At 41.3% G+C, this 21,825-nt stretch overlaps 1 protein-coding gene across 2 annotated transcripts in view; it reads right to left on the bottom strand.

Moving 5' to 3' along the window:
• Window positions 1-520: 520 nt before the first annotated feature.
• The window catches only part of trit1 (tRNA isopentenyltransferase 1), a 35,924-nt gene continuing 14,619 nt past the window's right edge, over window positions 521-21,825 (bottom strand). The window contains exons 2-11 of one of the 2 annotated variants that reach the window (XM_053335023.1): window positions 21,216-21,356; window positions 18,254-18,352; window positions 17,604-17,758; window positions 15,632-15,774; window positions 15,419-15,533; window positions 10,731-10,843; window positions 10,512-10,589; window positions 2,706-2,815; window positions 1,815-1,932; window positions 521-1,337 (exon numbers count right to left, since the gene is read on the bottom strand). In XM_053335023.1, the coding sequence (XP_053190998.1) occupies window positions 1,108-1,337; window positions 1,815-1,932; window positions 2,706-2,815; window positions 10,512-10,589; window positions 10,731-10,843; window positions 15,419-15,533; window positions 15,632-15,774; window positions 17,604-17,758; window positions 18,254-18,352; window positions 21,216-21,356 (1,302 nt within the window). In that variant the 3' untranslated portion in view covers window positions 521-1,107. The remainder of the gene's footprint in view (window positions 1,338-1,814; window positions 1,933-2,705; window positions 2,816-10,511; window positions 10,590-10,730; window positions 10,844-15,418; window positions 15,534-15,631; window positions 15,775-17,603; window positions 17,759-18,253; window positions 18,353-21,215; window positions 21,357-21,825) is intronic. The other variant, XM_053335024.1, reaches the window with a different exon arrangement.

The raw sequence follows: 21,825 nt of genomic DNA, 5'->3' as shown, positions 1-21,825 counted from the left end.
TTTTGCATGTTTTGTATTTTCAGGATCCAGGATTGTGATTGTGCTGCACCAGAAAAGGTCTTCAAAAACCTCAATGTTTAGAAATGTGGACTTTTACTAAACACTGTGCTGCATGTGTTATAATCCACCAGGGCTGTGCTAGCAAAGCTGACTGACTGTGGACAGAGAAGCCTGGAGAAAGATTTGCATTAGAAATGATTACTTGTATAGACAATAAAGTTTATCTGTTGTATGCTGATGTGATGGCAGTAATGTAGGAGTTTGTTTTTGTACATTTGTTCCTTGTAATACATTTGTGTGTGAGCGCGGTCTCCACAGGAACCCAACTGTCAAGGTTGCCATCATACAGGAGTGGGCGTGGTTTCATTTGAACTGGATTGTCATTGTCAAGCAAAGCAGGAAACAAATTTAACGGAGAATAAAAGAAGGTGGCAGCAAGGAAACAGTGTGCAATATTGAATGCTGTGTAAGCATAAAGATAAAAGCACTGCTGGTGTCATGTTTCCAATTTTGTGTATTTTTAGTTTTTACTTCGGTGACAAAAGCACATTGTCCTCCACAGGCTGAGAAATGGACATCTTTTGGTTTATTGGACATTTTCAGCTCAAGTTAAAGGTGCATAGTGATTTAACAGGAGACAAGAAACTTAAATCCTACTATACTTACTCACTCTTCTGTAGATTTTCAGCAAGCAGCAACAATAAACCTTAATTTAAAGGCACATTCTGCAAAAATTAGAAAAATAAACCTTTTTCTTACAATTGAACTTAGCTTTTCAGGTAGTAACAGAAAACACTCTGAAAAAAAACAACTGATATCTTTACATGCACACACCACAAAATATACAATTTTTCATTTAGAGCTGCTTATGCTGGAATTGTAAAGATCATCAATATCTCTACTCCAACCAAATGAACCATTTCAAAAATTCCATACTCTGAGCCCATGAGAGTGTGAAATGTTTGCTGTATATAAAAAATCATCAGCAGGATCAACAAGAAAGGTTCCATATGGTTCTATAGGAAGCAAGAAAATATCCACTTCTTAAAGCAGAGATGTGGTGGGAACCTTAATGATGATGCATGTAGTCCACAGTCAGTGCAGCGGTCACAATGTCACAGGTACTTCCTTGTGTGTTGCCTTTGTGTCTTGTGAGGACTCCTGAGAGGTTTGGCTGCAGTCCGGGGCAACAGCATCGCAGGCGTCCTTTGAGAGGCTCTCTGCGGTCTCTGCATCGGAGGCGGGAGGTGCAGCGGGACTCTGGGAGCGGTCGCAGGGCGGATTAAGCTTCCTCCTTTTCCTCACATGAAAGTGATGCTTCTTGGAGTTCAGGTGAGCTGAGGGGTAAAGAGGGTAATCACAGAGGACACTGCTGAGACGCCGGATATGTCTGCAATGTACAACACGCTGCACGAGCTCAGTGATACTCTGACCATCAATGAAAATAAGGCGTGGTCGTGTCTAAACTCAAGTTGTTTGTATGGTTTTTTTTTTACCCATTTTTATTGTGTTTTTATAACAGCGTGAGGAATACATGAGACAAGTGGATTACTGTCACTTTTACAGGGTTTAAATTCTTCCTCCATTCAAAAATGTGATGCTGAATTTCTATAAAAATATTTCTATTAATAAAGGTAGAAGGAGTAGATTAGAACAGATCATTTTAAGGATTTTAATAAGGTAATTGGACTTTTTTGTGTAAACTCAAAATCAGACACATTATTATCCTGAGCAGTGTATTTAAAAAAAAAAAAATCATTATAAGCACCATTCATTTCACATGGTTTGTATATGATGTGGATCAACAGCCTCACCTGTCCATTCCAGATCCCCGATGATCACTTTGTCGCACAGATCACACGTATGGTAGCTCCGCTTGTTTCCATGCTTCGCCCCCTCTACTTTGATTGGTGCAATGGCCGGCTCTTCACCCTTATTGTTCAGTCAGAGAGTTTGTAGTTAAAGGCTAAATTGAGTGTTGTTCACTCAATCACCATTTCATTTGTAGTAAATATTAGTAGTTTATTCTTTCTATTTACATTTAGAAGAATTTTGCATACATTTCACACTCAGACTTTGGTCACTCAAACAAATCAGCAGACAGTAAATATAGTGGACTACAGAGTGATTATGGACACAGCAGCTCTGGACTCTGGAGCAGGATATAAAAGCAACATGAAGCAAAACTAGAGGCAGGTTAGAAAGGAAAGGGTAGGAGAATATAATACAGTAAGAAGGAGGAGGCGGAAGACAGGATGCAGGAAAGGGAAGTATAAAATTAAAGAAAAGGAAAGAAAGAAGGAAGGGGATGTAAATGGAGAAAGGACAGAGAGGATAGCTAGATGTGGCAGAATAGGACACAAGGAGCAAAGAAAATAAAGAAAGTGTGTCGAAAGCAGAAAGGAAGAAAACAGGAAAAGGTAAGTAAAGTGATGTGGAGAGGAAGAAGAAAAAGTAAAGGAGCTAGAAAAGCAGAAATAAACCATGCGATCAAGGAAGGCAACCAATTAGGATGTGTGGAGAAGGGACCGAATGACAGCAAATGAAGCAACTAAAGTGATGGAAGGAAGGGGGGAAAAAAAGCAAAGAGAAGGAAAACAACACCATAAAAATAATCAATTTATTTTTTTTAAAAGTCAGCAAGCGGAAAGGGCAAAAGGACAAAAAGGTAGTAAAAGAAGGGAAGAAGGCAACCGGGGCCCCACCTTACTGAGACTGTCCAGTATCTGCAGTGCAGGGTTCAGCACCATCTCCTCCCACTTCGACAAGTCTGTCACATTCAAGCCATAGACCGCTGGCATGTTGTCTCCTGCTCCTACACACATACACACACACACACACACACACACACACAGAGTTAACAAACATGTATTTTACAAGGCCAACACAAACTGCCAATAAACATAATGCTTTTTCAAGGCCGATACAGCGTTGCTTTATAGTGTATTTGAGTTAAGGTCTTTCCATCCCATTAGACATCCAGCACACTGATTGATTTTGCATTCAAAGTGTCATTTAAAAAAAAACTGCATCGTATGAATAATATTAAAAGGGTGTGACGCTGATATAAATGTATGATATATTGATGTAAAGACTGCGTTGCAAATGATCCTGCATGTAATAAAAAATGTAAAAAAAAAAAAAACATGCTGCAGAGTGAGTGACGGTGTATCTGAGTGGCTGATATGGAGTTGAGTGTGCATCCAGTGCATACTGGGAAATTTACACGAGCAGTGATGTACTGGAGCCACACCCTGAAGCTCTGTCAACCTGCTGACTCACACTGGCTCGATAATGTTTCTCCCCTCCTTCCTTCTTTCCTTCCTCCCACCCCTCTCTCTCTCTTTCTCGCCATCAGTCTCGCTTCAGCTTTCACCCGCTCTCTTTCTCTCTCTCTCTCTCTCTCTCTCTGTCTAACTGTTCCACCCCCGTGTTTCTATTTTGCATCAGTCAGCAGTCTCCGGGCCAGGCCTCAGCACTAAACAGCATCACCATACCCTGCCTGGCTGGTCTGTCTATCTGTTCGTCTATCTGCTGCCTGTCTGCATCCAGAGCCACTGCCCTGCATTGATTGAAAGCACACAGATACACAGCAAATCAACGTGTGGGCAACTTGTAGAAAAAGTGAGTTTTAATAACTGCAACCATACATAAACCTAGTTACAATTTAAGCAGGTTGTACATGTTACATGTGTTGAATTTAGAGATTCATTATTATAAACAAAATACAACACAACAAAAAAAGGATAAGAGTGAAATATAAATGAGCTATATTAAATCATTTAAAGGACAAAAACAAACAGTGTGCTTTGAAAATTCACAGGAGGCACAAAGTTGCCGCCTGGTGCAGTTTTTGCATACAATATCTTACTGTTACCGCACACACACTCATGTAAATGAATCCCATTAACCTGTAAGGCACAGTTAGCCAACTCAATTATGGCTTAATCCTTTCCACACAGAGGCTGAACTGTGGCATTGATGATGACAGACAGGAGTTAGGAACTCTGCTGGGAAGCGTCTGGGACTCCATTATTACAGAGGAATACAGAGTGTCTACTGTAAAACTGGTCATCTGTACAACTAACTGTGTTGTCTCTGTCAGAGGACAAGGACGGGGAACAATGCGAGTCTTCACTCAGACTACGCTTGAAAAGACACAAACATAAACTTGCATTAACTGTATTTGTATTGGCCACTTGTGTGCAGCAGAAACAATTTAGGAACACAGCGCTAACATATCGTAAGCTTTTGAAAGGATATGACGAGTTTGTTAGCAAGCAGTTGCCTGTTTGCATGTCTGACAGTTACAGAGCAACAATAGCTTTCATTTTGAGATATGTTTCTGTCGATTTGGTGAATAAAAGTCCAATATTCACTCTCTATTAGCTCTGTTTTTGTTATCCACCAACTCCTGTGGGAAATATCTGACTATTTAGCAGCTAAATGCTCCACTAGCTAGTAGCTAACTGTGTCTGTTAGCCATTTGGTGATAAGCAGTTGGCAAGCAGTTGATTTTTAGAGCTTGTTGAGCGTTGAAAGTGAACCAAAACAGTAAAGTTTGGGCCCACACAGCTTAACAACCCGCTATAAAGCTATATAAAGCCAGGGGGGGCCACAGAGTTAAATGATAATTCTCTGTAGCTTCTCTTCTGACTTTACAAATTAGCATTCTTGCCAACAGCGAGGTGAGAAGATCGATACCCCTCCATCAATCTTCTCACCTAACACTCAGCAAGAAAGCGAGTAAGCATATTAGCGAAACTAATTCTTTAAGTTTGGGAGTTTGGTTCTTGGCCCAATCCACAGTTCAACTCCTTCTGATACAAATTTGCATATTGTTGATTGAATTTACCGTCAGCCACTTAAACACCATTTCACATCAGGGCCAGCTGTGTTTAATTGAACAGCTGACAGTGGGCTTACTGTTACTGAAGCAAAATAAACACAATAACCCTTAATGGTAACTACAAAGCACCCCTGCACCTGCATCACTTGGCTTCACATAGTGTTTGGGGACAGTTTTTTTCTGTTGTGTACACCATTTAGCATACAGCCAGAGAGTAGGTCAATATGTGTGTTGTGTGAGTCCTTTTTTCCTTTTCTTTTTTTAAAACAGTAGTGACTTGTAATTAAAGCCTCGGGTTTCACTGGCATTGCCACTGTGTGTGTGTGTGTGTGTGTGAGAGGGGAAATCTTTTGTGTCAGTGGCACAATAGCAGGCAGGTGGTTGCGGCGAGCGTCAGCTGGCATACCTATACCAGATGCCGGGTTGGAGCTCTCCCTTAAGTGCTCTAAAAATACTTCACCTTGTCGCCGTGCCGTGCCCTCATGTTACCGCTAACTCTCATCTTACTTTTTCTCTTTCATCTCCTCCAACATCCCCTCCCCTTCCTCAACTCCCTTTTTGCGATCCCCGACCTCCCGCTGGGACAAGTGTTGGGGTGGTAAATAAAGGGGAGATACTGTATGGTGGGTTGCCAGATGCTGTGTCGCCACCCCAACCCCCGTCCACACACAAACACAAACACACACACACACACACACACACACACACAATTCTTGTTTAGGATCTGGTGAAATTCAACTCTGCTAATCCACTCTGTAGAGAATGAAGGGTTGATAAGAAATGAAGAAAAGGACAAAGAGCGGGGTGGTTGACACACACACACACACACACGGACAAGCACACACACACACACACACACACACACACAAACACGGACACACGGACACACACACGGACACACACACACACACACACATGGACAAGCACGCACACACACACACACAAACACTGTAAGCTTTCAAGCACACAGGGGAGCTCACTTTGCCAACAAGAAAGAGCATCTCCTGTCGCCCGGCAGCTGCTTGCCAGTGTTGAGAGAGAGTGTGAGAGTGTGTGTGTCTGTGTTGAAACAGTAGTCCACCTGTTGCAACAGGCAAGGAGTCATTTGTTGCGTTATCCCTGTGTTTGCTGAGTGAGGATGTATGCCTGTGTGTGTGTGTGTGTGTGTGTGCTCTGCTATAAAAACTCCACTAGCAGCCCCGGCGCAGCGGCCCAGCTGTGCTCCTTTGGCCGTCGTCCACACCGGAGCGCGACAGCTGCCTCCATTCACTCAACAGCCTCCTTCCTCTTTGCTACAGTTCCTCTTCCTCTTTTTGTCTCCCTCACCTTCTTTCTTTGTTGATGATTCATGTTTGACATTTCTAGAGCAGGTTAACAGTCTTGGTCGAGGATATTTCTGTAGATATGACCACAGAGGATTTAAAAAAAAAAAAAAAATCAGGTGTAGAATTTGTAATACTGTTCTTGTACCTTTTGACATGAGTAAAATTGGCCAGTTATGACTGAAGACACCGGTCACCTTATTCATTATCTGTACTGTCACTCCTCACCCCCCTTCTCTGTAGTTTCTTTTCCTTTGTACCAGCTCTATCAGTCATATGTGTGTTTTTTATATCCCAGTGGTTATGACGCACACTAGAACTGCAATGTCTGGTTTGATTACAGCTGGGCATCTCTCTCTCTCTCTCTCTCTCTCTCTCTCTCTCTCTCTCTTGCTCTCTCTCTCTCCTTTGTGGTCTAGAGTCTGTATCTTCATGTCAACTGCCTTATTAAATGTGCAGGTTTTGAGCAAATCTTTGTAATTCCAGCAAAATAGAAATCACTGCGTGTTACCATTAACTACTACAATCTTACATATTTATTCACATTGAATTTCATGTTTTTCTAATGCTTTCTAATAAAAATGGAAGCCTGTAAAACTCATGACATGATTGTGAGAAGGAGCAGAAGCAGATGATTCAATGTCAAGGTGCATTAAAAAAAATGTGTTTCAATCAACCTGCATCAATTAGAGAAGCGAAATTCAGTATAACAGTATATAAACATTTAATAATAATAATAATTTATAACACTATATTATAGTTGACAGCAAAGCACATTTTTAAGTGTTTAATAATGTACATCAGCTCATTATATCCTATAAAGGGCTTATTTAACATAATTAAAGCTGTTTTTCTAATGTGGTCATTCATTATCTGTTTATATACCAGCATCAGGTTATGAATACATATATACAGCACACCTTATAACTGGTATATAAATAATAATAAACCCTTATATCTACTAACAACTGCATTATAGTGTGTTGAAACCTCTACTACTATTACTAAAAAGCTAAAAAGTGCCACTGTCATTCTTAAAGCAACTTAAAAATGTTGTGAGCTATTTTAGTACAAGTTGACTTCTCTTATTTTTGAATCTTGGGGGTTTCCACTCAAGTTTATTTATATTTTCAGCATTATTTCTTGTATGTATCAAATAGTAACAGTGTCACCAGGATGTCCCTTCATTCAGGTATATTTTTACACACATATTGAAATCCACTCTTCCTGTATCCAGGTTCCAGCAGCTGTACTACAAGGAGATGGAAATGCATCCACTCTCTCCTTTGAACCCTCTATGTCATTCTCATCTTCTCTCTCCTGTCTGTCTCCAGAGTGGAGGTGACACAGAGGTCTCTGAGGCGACAACAACCCCAGCCCCCAGCTTGGCATTTGTACGTGTGTATGTGTGTGAGTGTGTGCACGTACATGAAAGCGGCGTACTCCCTAGAAAGAAAAGGGTGTAAACTCGCCTCACAGCTGTTGCCCCAGCTGGATCAGATTACCTCCACTCTCCATGTGTCGTCCCTCTTTCGCTCTCTACGTCTATCCTTTTACTTACTCGCTTGCTCTTGGGACTGAGAGATACCTACACCCCTGTTACTTAACACTCACGAGGCCTCGCCAAAACTACACCTGCGTATCCTGGTTACAGGTGGAGTGTGCGTGTGCATGCAAGTCTCCAAGGAATTAACAAAAACAAAAACTCTGAGGGCATTGGGACTTTCTGCCTAAGAGTTGGCACTTATTAACATTAATATAACCTCCAATTACCATTTTTCTTTACGGGTAATTAAGTCCACTAATTAAACATTCCCATACAACTACACACATGCACAGCCTATATGCCCACGCCCACATACAGACGTGCTAAAGGCAAAATAAATTAAGCTTAATTTAATTTGAGCTGGGTGACCTGGTGTTTAAATCCCCACAGCAACCAAAGCCGAGTCGATCAAGAGGCACGTATCTCTCTGAAAAGTATTTAAGACACTATGCCTACCTGCTCACACTCTCACAGTGTCTCCATATAGCACATCCTGCTAAATGCTTCAAGTGTGAGCTGAAAAAAAGGGGCTTAAAATGTGTGTGATTCTGCCTCTAGCTGTATATTTACATGTCCACATCAACATTCAGGTCACTATGGAGCTTCTCTAACCTACTTCATTGCGTCTGCCTGGCCTATCATTCGCAATTCTTCTTTCCCTTTGACCCACTAGTCTCTTATATGCTCGGGTTGGTCTGCGTAGCCCCCGCTGACCCCGCTGCCCGAGTTTTGTGTGGTCGGGGCAAATTCCCGGCAGCTCTGTAATGCTTTAAGAGATTAGCCTGCTCAGCTGAGGCCTGCTGGTATCTGTGTGTGTGCGTGCCGGGCTCAGACCAAACAGAAAAAGAGGTCAGCAGTCACAGCAAGAGAGGGCGGCGAGGAGAGACGGTGCAGGACAGTAAGATGGGATGAAGTGGATTAAAGAGCAAGAACTTGGGTTAGGAAAGACCGTGGCCGTGAGCTTGGTTTCAATGTGCTCAATAAATTTTTATTCCCTTTTTTTTTTAGGGCATACACACTCTGGCATGAATAACACAGGAAAGGAATGTGAGCCTCTTACAGCTTTCTAAAAAAAAAAAAAAAGAATCAGATTGAACAGAAATCGTCCTAAAAACTCATAGTTCACGACAGTAGCTGCAGGGATTTTCTACTTCTTGTGTTTACTTTCAATCTCTGAGTGTTTGAGAAGATTTCTGTGAAACTGAAGTTCTTCGGAAAGCTGTAACAGGTTTGTGCTTCTTATCCTGATTGATATTGGTTTTTCCAGAGTACACATTTCTAAATCTCTACAACAGAGGAGATAAGTCAACTGGACACTTTCATAGTACCTTAGGTGAAGTGTCGGCAATGAAATATAAAGTTTGAGACTTTTAACACTTGGGAGAGTTGATCTCATCTGCTGCAACCTTCGCTGCGAGGACTGATGCTGCAAATTGTTCTCAACAGAGTCTCCAAGAGAGGTTGCGGACAACTTCGGACAAATACTGCATGTTAAAAAGTGCAATCACACAGATAAACACACATACACATGTGATGAAGACCATATGGTGTGTGCAGCGGGCAGGCAGGCGGTCAGAAAGAGGGGTATTGAGGTTTAGGGCCTGGCGTAGCCTAAGCCACTTGGGCCTAACAGGATTAGGAGGCTGGGTTACTGCAGGGCACGCAGCCGGTGGGACGCAGAGGCCAGGTTTCCGTTTGGGACGCAGGAATACACTCAGCCTTTATAAACATTTTAAAATACATTTGACTTCCACGGGTTGTGACAAGGGTGGGAAATCACCACCTGGCGAACCTGGGCTGATTTTGGCTGCGGTGGGTGTGTTTCTCCATTCTGCTGTGCCAGCCACTCTGGCAGGTAACCAACCGCTATAGTTCATCTCTATGCATTTAGTGTCACGGGGGACTTAGTGCTGGAAAAAAAAGGAGCATTCAGGGGTCCAAGCTGCAGGTGTAAACCAGGGATAGATTTTGAAACTTTATCCCCTTTCTTACGTCACAGCAGCTCACACACGCTGCATAAAATCCAATCCAATTTTGTGCTGGTGAATAAATGAATTTGATATTCACAATTTAAATATGCAGCACTACCAAATGCTCGTTTTTTTTTTTTTTTTCAAAAAGGACGAGTACACATGCTTTTAAAGCAGCGTGCCATTTCGAGTGTGGTAGCTTGTGTAGCTATAAATGAAACCACTAAAGGAATAGTTTGACATTTTGAGATTTGCTTTTTGCAGAGATTTAGATGAGAAGATTGAGATAAGAGAGTGCTATCAATCTTCTCATCTAACTCTCAGCGAGAAAGCTGATGAGTGTACTTCTCAAAATGTCAAACTTTAAAAAGGTATGTAAATATTAAATCCGCCTTAGATGTTTGGCACAGTGTGGCTCCCTAGGATGAAATAAAACATGAACCGCTCCATTGTCAAACAAACAGACCAACCAAAAAAGGTGCGGCGGCCCATAAAAAAATAAACGACCTCAAATATTGCTGAGAAAAGTGTTCTGATGTTTTCATTTGTTGGAGAATTGTGAAGAAAACATTTGACATAAATGAACAAACACTCACACACACACACACACACACACTAGACTACACTACACTAGACTACACTCTGTGTCCTGGATAAACAACACAATGCGATGGCTGAGAGGCTTATTGTGCATCTAATGGAGTGTGCGAATCTCCTCTTGTTAAAGGAAGTGCTGATTGCTGAGGAACAACCAACCAATACACACACACACACACACACACACACACATACATACAGACACAAGGTGGGTGAAGAGTACTTACGTTTAAGGAAGCGGTTACGGACCCATTTATTCTGTTTGCGGGCGTACCGCCTCGTTGCGGTCTTCAAAGCTTCTATACCTGAAGACAGTTAAAAGGAGTCTGTCAAAGATGAAGGGTGGACAGAAGAAAAAAAATATCTTTAAATAGATTCTTGTGGTTGATCGGTCAACTGGTGCATCGAAATCCAGCTTTGTGACTCTGATCAGGTGATTCTCTGACCTTTTTCTCTGAGGAGGTCTTTCTCCTGCTGGGTACTGCTTTCAGGAGCGGTTAGGTAGTCATGAAACTCCTTAAACCCAATCGACTGGAAAATCCCGTGTTGATAGTCCTGACTGAGAGGAGAGGAGAGGAGATGAGATGAGAGGAAAGTGGAGGAAAGGAAAGGGAAGAAAAGGAAAGGAGAGGAGAGAGAGAGAGAGAGGAAGAAAAGAAATATTATCCATCAATAAAATAAAGTTTCCGTCTCCCGCTTGACATTTCCAGACACCCGATGGTGAGTAATTTCACCTTTTCCTCCTCCTCCATCTCTCTTTCCCTCCCTGAACAAAGAATATCAGTCTGAGCAGATGTGAGGCCCTTCAGGGGACAGAGTGACAGGATGACATTAAAAAACTGAATGGCACTAGCAGAGGGATCCAGGGGTGCTGAAACTCGGTAGCTCGACCACAGTGACACAAGGTTGAAGCACAGGCCTGCTGGTTACCTCGCCACACAGCAGAGAGAGACCATTATACTCTGATATCATCAATAATCAGACCATATCAGCCCAGTTAGAGCGGAGCTGCCTGTTCAAACCCACGCTGAACTTTTCAGATGTTTGTAATCGCTCCGCAGTTGGTTCGCGTGCCAAGTTCAATGACCTGAAACTTTTCAGAATCTGCCGTGATTGCAAAAATAGTAGAGGTCAGGTGTGGTGGCAATTTACTCTCTGCCACTGCAAGAAACATTTTTCCCTCCCGTCTTATCAAGTCTCCAGATGTTTAAACTTAAAAAGGTGAAAACTCACTTTGTGTTTGGTCCAAACACAGCATCACAACACAAATCTACCATCTGTATCTGTTTATTTCACAAAAAGTATCTGTATTCAGATGTTTACCTGAATTGTGAGTGTATACCAAATGCTGTTAGGGATCGTCTGTGCTGCATTCAAAATAAGAGCTCAACATGTTTAACCATGTGCCTAAACTAATCAAATAATAAAAAAGGATGTTGTGAAAATAATGGGAGGAAGCCCAAATGAATGTAAGGTTGGTCCGATGTATTTTTGATTTAACAAATGAGAAAGCTATTGGAAAAAAACATGACATAATAGTACATTAGGTCATTATGAGCCACATTGTATAATTTCTTCTGGAAATGTAGGTGAGATATGAGTTGGGAGGTCCTGATGAGAATAAAGTTAGTTTGAAGCTTTCATGAAAAAATAAAAAAACTTATTGACAAAAAATACATAACCTCTCTTGGTGAGCACTTTAAGTCAGTCTCCAACTCTACAGTTTCTGTCTACTGCCAAAATGTGCACATTGGCACACTTGAATGAAAGAGGTAAAACTGTGCATTAGTCAAGTATATTACTGCAATATTTGAGATGCTGTCTGAGCACATTATCTGTTTTTATACAAATAATGCTTTCATATTCATATCTAAACTTAATACAAAAAGTACAATTTCACTGCAGTTTTAAACCATGGTGTCATGAGCCTAAGAAAATATCAGTTGTTGATGCTATTTAAAATTTCTCCATTTAATATTAATGAATTCACCACCGCTCAATGATCTGCAAGTTTATGATCGTTCTTAATTGTTATGGTTTTTTATTCTGTCATAATCAGATGAGCAAATATGCAAAAAAAACCTATTTAGACCCAACGAGAAAGAGAAATGGATGAGATGCATTTTTCGCAGATGGTTTAAAATGAATTTTTAATAATTTTCAGATCACTCTGAACAACAAAAATATCTTTTTTTTCTTTTTTCTTTTTAAACATCCTTTTTTGACTCTTTGCACTTTAAGTCTCTTTTTAAATACATTGCACAAACAAACATTTTTATTCAAACTATTTGCTGTAACTTAAACACTTGTAACAGAAAGAAGGAGAGGAAATAACAAAAATAAATCTGGCTAGTCGGGCAGAGACAGAAATTTGAGAGTAGCGACAGAGCACAGGAAATGTAGAGTCAATGGAGGGAGAAAAAGAAAGACGGAGGGAGGAAGAGAGGAAGGGAGGGAGGGAGAGATTTGACCTTGATGTCTGGCCACAGCAGCCAGCCGGGGATGGAGACATAAGGGTAAAGGAGAGACAGACAGACAGAGAAAGGTGGTGGGATGGGTGGAGGGGGGAGTAAAGTGCTCGGGTGATCAGATTGCTGAGAGGGCAATAGTGGCAGAGATGGAGGGAGAGGGAAAGAGAGTGAGAGAGAGAGAGAAAGAAAGAGAGAGAAAGGGGGGGGGCAGGGAGGATGAAGTGGGGAAGGTGGAGGCTGTCGGCTCAGAAGGAGAGATGGGGTGATGGGGTGATAAAAGAAAGGAGGGACGAAAGAAGGGAATTGGCAGCTTCCTGGGCATCGTTCCACCGATGCATCAACTCCCCGCAGCCACACCCCAACACACACACACACACACACACACACACACACACACGCGCACACACACAATATCAATATCTGCTGCCAGGAGACCCACACAGCAGTACATGTTCACATATCTGCTTCAGCTGTTAGTGAAACCAACATACATGTTGATACATCTTTCATGTCACATACAGTACATATTTTAACAGGAGACATTTTTATTCATAATAAAATCCTGCATTTAAAAAATACCACATCACTACACTCCATTAAAAAGGAGAAGAAAGTTCAACACTTACTAAAATCTGACGCTATTCATTTCTTATATTGCACCATATGGTGAGTAGGTAGCTGCTGGGACTCAAATCTGCTAGAGATAATGGAGCGTTTATTCCTTCCCAAGAATTTGCTTGTTGTTAAAAGTTTAAAAAAATAAATAATGCTTGCTGAATCAATTGATGTGTGCTTCTAAGTGGAAATGTCAATCATGGCATTTTCCATCCCGACCGCGAGAGAGGTGATTCAAGGACGGCAGCCGAGATCCGTTAACCGACAAGTCCTCCACTGGTGCTGCACACAAAGTGCACCAGAAAGTAAGTACAGTTTGAATTGTAGCAAATACTGATGAATAAATAATAATAATTGATCATAAATCTGTTTAATATCTCTAATCTAGTAGCCGATGACACATTTTTCATTTTTTTAAACTCCCATATCATTATCTGTATTTTATCCTGACAGTGTATCCACAACCACAAACTCATATGGAGAAACAAGGGTGTGGCTCATACACATGGAAACAAGCACAAGACAACAGCAAACATGTTCCATCCTAACAACTAAATCTATTACTGTGTGGCCGGAAAACATGGAATTCATGAAGATTCGGTGAATAAATAACCGAGCAAAATTAATCCAAACTGTCACAGCCCACATCAAAATGAGGCACAAGGTGTCTTTACGCATTCGACCACAAGATTTCTTTTAGCTTGTTTTGGCATTCACAGTAGGAAGTGAGCTAGTTTTGGCACAAGCACAACGATGATTGATACTTAAGAGCCACCCCTTACAAAAACCAGTTCGAACAGTCTAAAAATCTTTGAAATTCCAGATATGACTGATTCAGAGGAACACTATCAAAAGTGGCAGCCCTATTAGTATCAGAGAGGAAACAGCCACTATAATCAGCACAGGAGGGTGTTGTTAAATGTTTTAAACCACATTGAGAAACATTGATAAAATGACCCTGCCTGTGGATGGTGGTAACCCCGGGACACCAACGCACACAAAACCACTCACAGCACATGAAACAGTGGCTCCATACCACTGAAAAAGGGATGTAGGACCAGTAAGCTATGGGTCACATGATAGCTGTTAAGAGAATGTTGGGGATACATTTGTATATGTGTGAAAAACGTAATCATATTACAACAGACACATCACTCCATACTCATTTGCTCCAGAACCGCCAGGATGTTCATTCAATGTGGCGGAAAATTCTGCAGCGCTGAGTTAAAAAGCACCAATTACTGCAATCCCTCGGTAGTGCTTACGTCGTATGGAGAGGGCTTATCTCTGCAATTATTAATAATCTCTAGACATCCTAAAGAAATATCAGCCCCATCTGAGTTAAACTAGCAACAGTGTGGGCTGTTTCTAAATTGGTCCTGTGGGCCTTTGGGAAACGACAGAATACAGAGTGACCTGTCAAACCGGGAAGAGGAAATAAATAACTGGATGGCTGCTTGGCCGAGTTTACTAGACTCCCGTCGTCCTGGTTACAAGAAAGAGAGGAGTTAACTCTGGGCTCAGACTGAATGTCTGGATCATTAATTTAGCTGGGAGGATGAGAATGGGATTTTGAACTTGTTGCACGGATACTGAACCCGAAGACCACCTCTTAAGAGCTTGATAGCAATGACTACAGGGAAAAAAGGGGTATGACATAGGTTTTTGGATGCTAAAATATACTCAAAATATGTATTTGATAAGCTGAATTTTCATAGGCTTTGAGGTGAAAAAGGGGGGGAAATAATTGCTTGAGACAGAAGCTTCATGTAGCATTCCAGTATTTTTTGGCTTAATGAGGGCAGGATAACGCAACATCTCCCCATGAGACTCAACAAATTATCTATTTAATGTAATCCCTCCATCATGTAGTATTTCTTCTGACATGACTGCCAATCAAGATTATAAAATCTTGCGACAAAACAACAGTTTAAAAGATAAAATCTGAAACAATGATAACACTTGGCAGCCCTAAGGCAATATGAATTCAGGATGAACATCAGGATACTGAGTCTATGAGTTCTTTTTCTCCCCGCTCATGTTCTTACCTGCCATCCTGAACTTTCTTCTGATTAAAACGGACGTGGAATTCTCTGAGCTCCTCTATGAGTCCAGCAGACAACATCTCATCTACACGAGCATCCAGCCGCTTGTCCAGGACAGCTAGAAAAAGTGCACCAGCAAAAGAAGACCTGAATACTTATTTCATGCCGTTTTAGCAATTAAAATAAATGGAAATCCATACAATTCTCCCTCCTCACCATCCACTCCAGAGTGCAGCCAGAGGATGCAGGGATCTGGGTACCTCAGCGGGCCTCCGAGCTCAGTGCTTCCCTCCAGCCCTTTCTGCTCCTCCAGCCAGCGACTGTGGGGTACACCCGTCTCCTCATGGATTTGCAGGCTCCTGTAGAGGACAATAACACAAGCACAGGTGTTGTGGTTAAATTAAACTCTGATATAGACATAACCAAACAAATGATTTTCAAAGTTTTCTGAGTTTGATACAAAGTCCTCCAACGCCTCCAATGCTCTTCTGTGCCACATATTTAAAGTGTAGTTTGAGAGCAGCAAGGCAAGATAATTACCAGCAACAATAAATCTAAACAGTTTGAAATCAACTATTTGCTCACTAGGAAACAGTCTAAGCTAAACAAAACTATGGAGAGGTTGAGATTCAAATCCGAACCCGCCTCTTTAGCCATGCATGACTGCGCCCTGAGGTTATGAAGAAAAGATGATTCCTGTCATCTCCTGTCATGGAGAAGAGCAGGGTAACCTAACCTGCTCACACAAAAGAGCAGAGTGCGCTCACTGCTACTCATCAAGCCACATGGGTGTGTGTGCACGCGCATTTGTGTGTAAACAGACACTCATCCTGTCAGCACGGTTTGGGAGGAGGTTGTATACTGTGACTGTCAGTCTGAGACAAAGCATTAGCCTTTCAAGACCTCACACAAAACAAGAGAGAACTTATTATATATAATGCATTTACAGATAGAAGTTAGTATGCCACACACACACTCAAATTTACTTAAAGATCTCCTCCAGGCATGTTTTACCACATAAAATGACCCTGCTTTGAATAATAATTTGTGTCTAATATGGTTTTTCCACATACAGTATCTATTTTCCATTTACGATGTATATATTTGTAGTTTTCCATTTGTTTCACTTTCTCATGTTATTGCCTCCCATTGGCTGATGCTGCTGTATAGGTGAGACAACACCTGTATTGTCTGTTTTAAAGCCCTGTTTATTTAATGATTTAGCCACTACAATAAAGGCTTTTTAATACTTTCTACCTTTCTGCTATGTATGTATGTTTTCTTATATTTGGAGTGCTTGGGTTAGCTTCTTGTTTGAAGTGCCCCGTTTTTTCTCCCCCATCTTCCAAAAGCATCCAACACATTTTTGATCTGTGTTTGATTCTATAGAGCAAACCAGTCATCTCTTTTCTGAGTGCAGAGACACTTCCCCCCCCCCCCCCCCCTCAGCAGATGAATGTGAAAACAGCCTTTAAGTGTCAAACTTTGCACATACGTCATTTTACACAGTGAAGCTCCCACATTCAACTGAAGGAACAAGAAGAAAAACACATTTTTCACAAGTTGGGGGGACTTCAAGTAGACGTGCTAACATAAATTATTACCAGTAGCAATATTAAAATGTTGGTGCTCCTAGTGAGTGGAGGGCAGTAAGATACAATTCAAAATTCTGTTGTATCACACACCAAGAGAGCGTAATGCTAGTTGGCTAGCTTAAAAGCTAAACGGTAGGATTGTTTATGCTAATTTGTATGCTAACACAATGTATTGTTACACTTAAAAAAAAAAAGTAAGCTGCTTTTGTTGCTAATGTTGCCTGTGTTTCTTTTGCTATTAACTCCATGGATGTATAAAGGGAACTTGGTTGATTAACTCCAACTAGCTAGCAACAGACTAGCTAAATAAAACATGGCTGACAACTAATAGTGAAGCACCATTTATAGTCAGAATAGAACAAGTGTGATTATTTAATTTGATTGAATTTACCTCCAAATTGTTGTGCAGTTTTGTTTGATAATCAGTTTTGATGGAGAAAGGCAAAATTGTTAAATGGGGTGATTTTAAAAAGAAAAATCTAGAAATACACATCACAGAAATTTGAAAAATGTGTTTTCTTAACATATTTGGTTTTGGTTTGAGTAATATATTATCAAATGTGTAGTAATTAACACGTTGCTCGCTGTATCACCTGGCAATCTTGCGTTTGTCATTGGGGTGCAACATGGCAGCCATTTTTGGGTCCACCTCCATCAGGCGTTTATGTAACTCAGCTCCTCCCAGTTTCTCCAGCTCCAACTTCCTGTTCTTAGCACCATCTCCTCCATCCTCTGACTCATTGTTCTCCTGTTGTGAGACATTTCAACTTTAGAGTTTCAGAGTTGAGCAGTGCTCGCCTTCAAATTCTCCTTGTAAGGCTCCCACCTGCAAAACCTTAATAATACATCGTGTTACACCAGCGCTTCAGGATAGAAATAATGCAGAAAATAAGTAGGAACAAAATCAGAAAATGCACCTTGGGCATTTTTACCTATCATTTATTTATTTTTATTATTTATTTATAGTGTTTCAATTGAATTATTATGCAGCACAAAGATACAACACCTAAGAAGTCACATCTTGGCAAATGATGAGATGAAAAAAGCCCAATTTTTAACACTAGAATAACTTTAAGCATTGAAAGCAGCATGCACTTTGGCCTAAAGTGGTGCTTATTTTCAAATAAAAGACAGTGGGTGCCGATAAATAAGAAAGTAGTGCATAACTAAAGTAAACAGAAGATGTGTTAAGAGAGGAGTAGAGGTCAAAGAGAGAAGTGCGTTCGGGTTGCGCTGTACTCACCGCTGCATCAATCAGAACTTTCCACAGCAGAGACTCAATATAATAATTTGTTCCTCCAACAACGATTGGCAGTTTGTTTTTGCTGTGCATGTCATCTATGTCACAGTGTGTTAAGGAAAAAAACACATTTAGGTGCATGAACAATTCTGGTGTGATTACACCTGGGGGTTTTCTTTACAGCTTTTACACAAATGTGCTACAATTACAATTATTGTGAAATTACCTTTGAGCTCATTAAATTGCATTCAAAGTTTAATGGCATAAAAACAACTCTGGTCTGTCATCTGTCACTGCATCCCTTTTACTTAATACTTCTTTATTTTCAGAGCCTTTTTTACCTCAAAGAAAGATTCAATTCAAGTTACAGTCTGCAAGCATGACTGTAGTCTGATTTTATAACAAATAAAGCCTTAAATTGCTAGTTTACACCTTAGCGGGAGTGAGTTTCTTTCTGTATATTTACTTTGAAAAATACACTTTAAAAAAAAGGCTAAAAATTGGCTAATATCTAGTGACAGAAGTGCTGCAAACAGTGTACAAGGGTCAAAACAGGCATGCTGGGACTGTGATTACAAGCACAGTTTGTGGCTCTTAAAAGTAAATGCCTCAGCAGAATACATAATAAACAAGACCGACGCCACTTAAGGTAAATATTACATTGTCATTTTGTAAAGAGGATGTATTAAACTCAGTATTGACTCTCTTAGCGGTTTCCTTCTTCTTGTCAGCATTTACAGTAACTGTGAGTGCTTCGTGACTGATATGATGATACACTCTTACTGTGGACATTTAATATAACTGTGTGTACTGTATAAGGTAAAATACTCAACCTTGAGGTCTCAGTGCGCTTGAGATAAAAGTGCTTGTTGGATCAGTCACGCATTGTCTGAACCCCTTCCCCTGCATCTATCTCATGCTACAATTAGTAGAGTTTAATCATATAATTTTGTCTATCTGTCTAGGTGTGAGAATGTAGGCAGGATTTGAACTTTCCCCCCACCCCCGATTCATCACACAACCTCCGCCAACCATTTATTTCTACAATTCAATATTTCTCACCATCTGCAGGCATTAACTCTTGCCTTTTGCGCAGTCAGACCACAGTTTGAACCACCCAATTTGTGTCAAGCATAATGAACCCTTTAAAGTGTTCAATATATAATTAACATAAAATTACACTGCAACAATATTGACATTTAATTAATCGTTAAAGTCATAAAAATCCCCAAAAAGATGTTCCTGCTTCTCAGATGTGAAGATGTACCGCTTTTTTTTAAACTTATATTGTAGTAAACTTCATCTCTCAAGATTCTGCATTGTTGGCTGGACAAAACAAGAAATCTGAATACCTCAACATGAGCATTTTATAGACCAAATAATTAATTGATTCATTACTCATTAATAGCTGCAGTCACAGAGTCAATACTGGCATGTTATTTAATCACAACATCAGCTTCTCGGTATGGTTCATCTCAAATATCAATATTAGAACCTTGCTGGTCACACAGACAGAGCTTGCCACACCTTATTTCCTCTCTCTCTCTCTTTTTCTGTCGCATCTCCCCCCATCTTGCACCTTTCCTTTCTCTCCTCCTCCTTCCTCCCTCTACTCGCCTCTACCTTCTCTACACAAGGATAATTTAATAACCACTCAAACAAGATAAAGGCCCATCAGCCATCGTCAGTCACCGCCTCTCTCTCCCTCCCTCTCACACACACACACACACACACACTTACAAATCAGTGAGGCCTGAATCACTGTGTTCACCGAGGAAAGGAGGAAGGAGACGGGAAAGAGTGAGGATGATCACTGACAAGCAGCAAATCGAGAGAGAGAGAGAGAGAGAGAGAGAGAGAGAGAGAGAGAGAGAGAGAGAGAGAGAGAGAGAGAGAGAGAGAGAGAGAGAGAGAGAGAGAGAGAGAGAGAGAGAGAGAGAGAGAGAGAGAGAGAGAGAGAGAGAGAGAGAGAGCAGAAAGATAACAGACCAATAAAAGGGTAGGGGGTAGAGAAGGAGGGAGGTTATGTGAATGGCATGTTGAATGAAGAATTGATAGCTGATGATGCGTCATTAAGTCTGCCGCGTGCTGCTTTGAACTTGTCAAGCATGTCAGCTTTCTCCATCTAACACACACACACACACACACACACACACACACACACACACACACACACACACACACACACACACACACACACACACACACACACACACACACACACACACACACACACACACACACACACACACACACACACACGTCTTTCCCCTCCATCGTCTCTCCTTCCTGCATTACAGTTTGAAATCCTCAACATTGCTTCCCTCCCTTCTAATCTGTATTCATCTCTTTCCATTTCTCCCTCTTCCCACCAGCAGGCTCGAGCTGCACCGAGCCTATTCTTGGAGCCACTGCATCCCCTCGCCGCACTGGTGAGTGAGTGTGTGTGTGTGTGTGCGAGAGAAGAGAGAGAATGTGTACGTGTGTGTGCCTTCCTGATCTATTAATACCATCTCTAGTTATTGCCTCCTCTCTCCACATCTGTGTGATGGCCGGTGTCTGCGAGAGGGTGTGACTGCCCAGTGTGTGTGTGTGTGTGTGTGTCTGTGTGTGTGTGTGTGTGTGTGAGAGGGCGCAACACAGACACAGACTCCACTATAAATATCATCTCAGTGATCTCTCTCTCTCTTCTCATTTTCAGTGCAACATCTGCAGTGAGAGACACATTGACAAAACGAGGACATAACAGATTGTCTTCTACACACACATGCATATTTCACACACATGCACGCGCACACACACAGACCAATTAGTAAAAGCCAAATCAACTAAATTCTTCCCTCATAGTTACCACATAATAATCAAGGCAGGAGATGACAGAGACAGAGGTGATGGCTATGTGTGAGAGGAGGTGTTATGGAAAATATTGTTCCCTCTGCTTCCGCATGTTTTCAGGAAAGGATATTAGAGCCAGGGCTTTGTTCCTGAAGTCCACCACCGTGTAGCTGCTTACTAACGGGTCCACAAAGCTGATCATGTGATGTCTGCACTGGGCGCACTCCTCTGCAGTCACCTTATTGGTTATGATGTCTAGACCCTGGTACACCTGAGGGGGGGGGGAATACAAAGAAACCAGTCAACACAGAGCAAAAGGGATCGAGTGAGTGAAAGCAATTCATTAGAAATAAATGCTTTACAAGTAGATACATTGCAGTCATAGAATATATATATGGAGGAGATAAAAATTGCTCATTGTTACAGCGATTACATAAAAGTCTAGCAATGGGAGTTCAATCAAAGTTCTTTGTCCTAGAAAGCTTAAAAGCCTGGACAACACTGAAAAAATACCTTTCATCAAACAAATATGGCGAGGGATTGGAATGTAGGCTAGTGGTGAGGATGAGGAGGAAGGAGTGTTGTGGAGTGCTGTCCACGTGAAATCGCTCTACAAAATAATAGACACCTCCTCTGTCTATTTTACATCACCCAGCGAGGGGGCTCCCTCTCGGAATGTGACAGCTGGGTGTAAAAGCCTGCCATGATTTTCATTCTCGCACACATACGTACACACACAG

The sequence above is a fragment of the Scomber japonicus genome, chromosome 15, assembly GCF_027409825.1.
Source record: "Scomber japonicus isolate fScoJap1 chromosome 15, fScoJap1.pri, whole genome shotgun sequence".
Lineage (NCBI taxonomy): Eukaryota > Metazoa > Chordata > Actinopteri > Scombriformes > Scombridae > Scomber > Scomber japonicus.
Note: the sequence above shows the minus strand (reverse complement) of the source record. Positions and strands in the feature narration are given on the sequence as shown.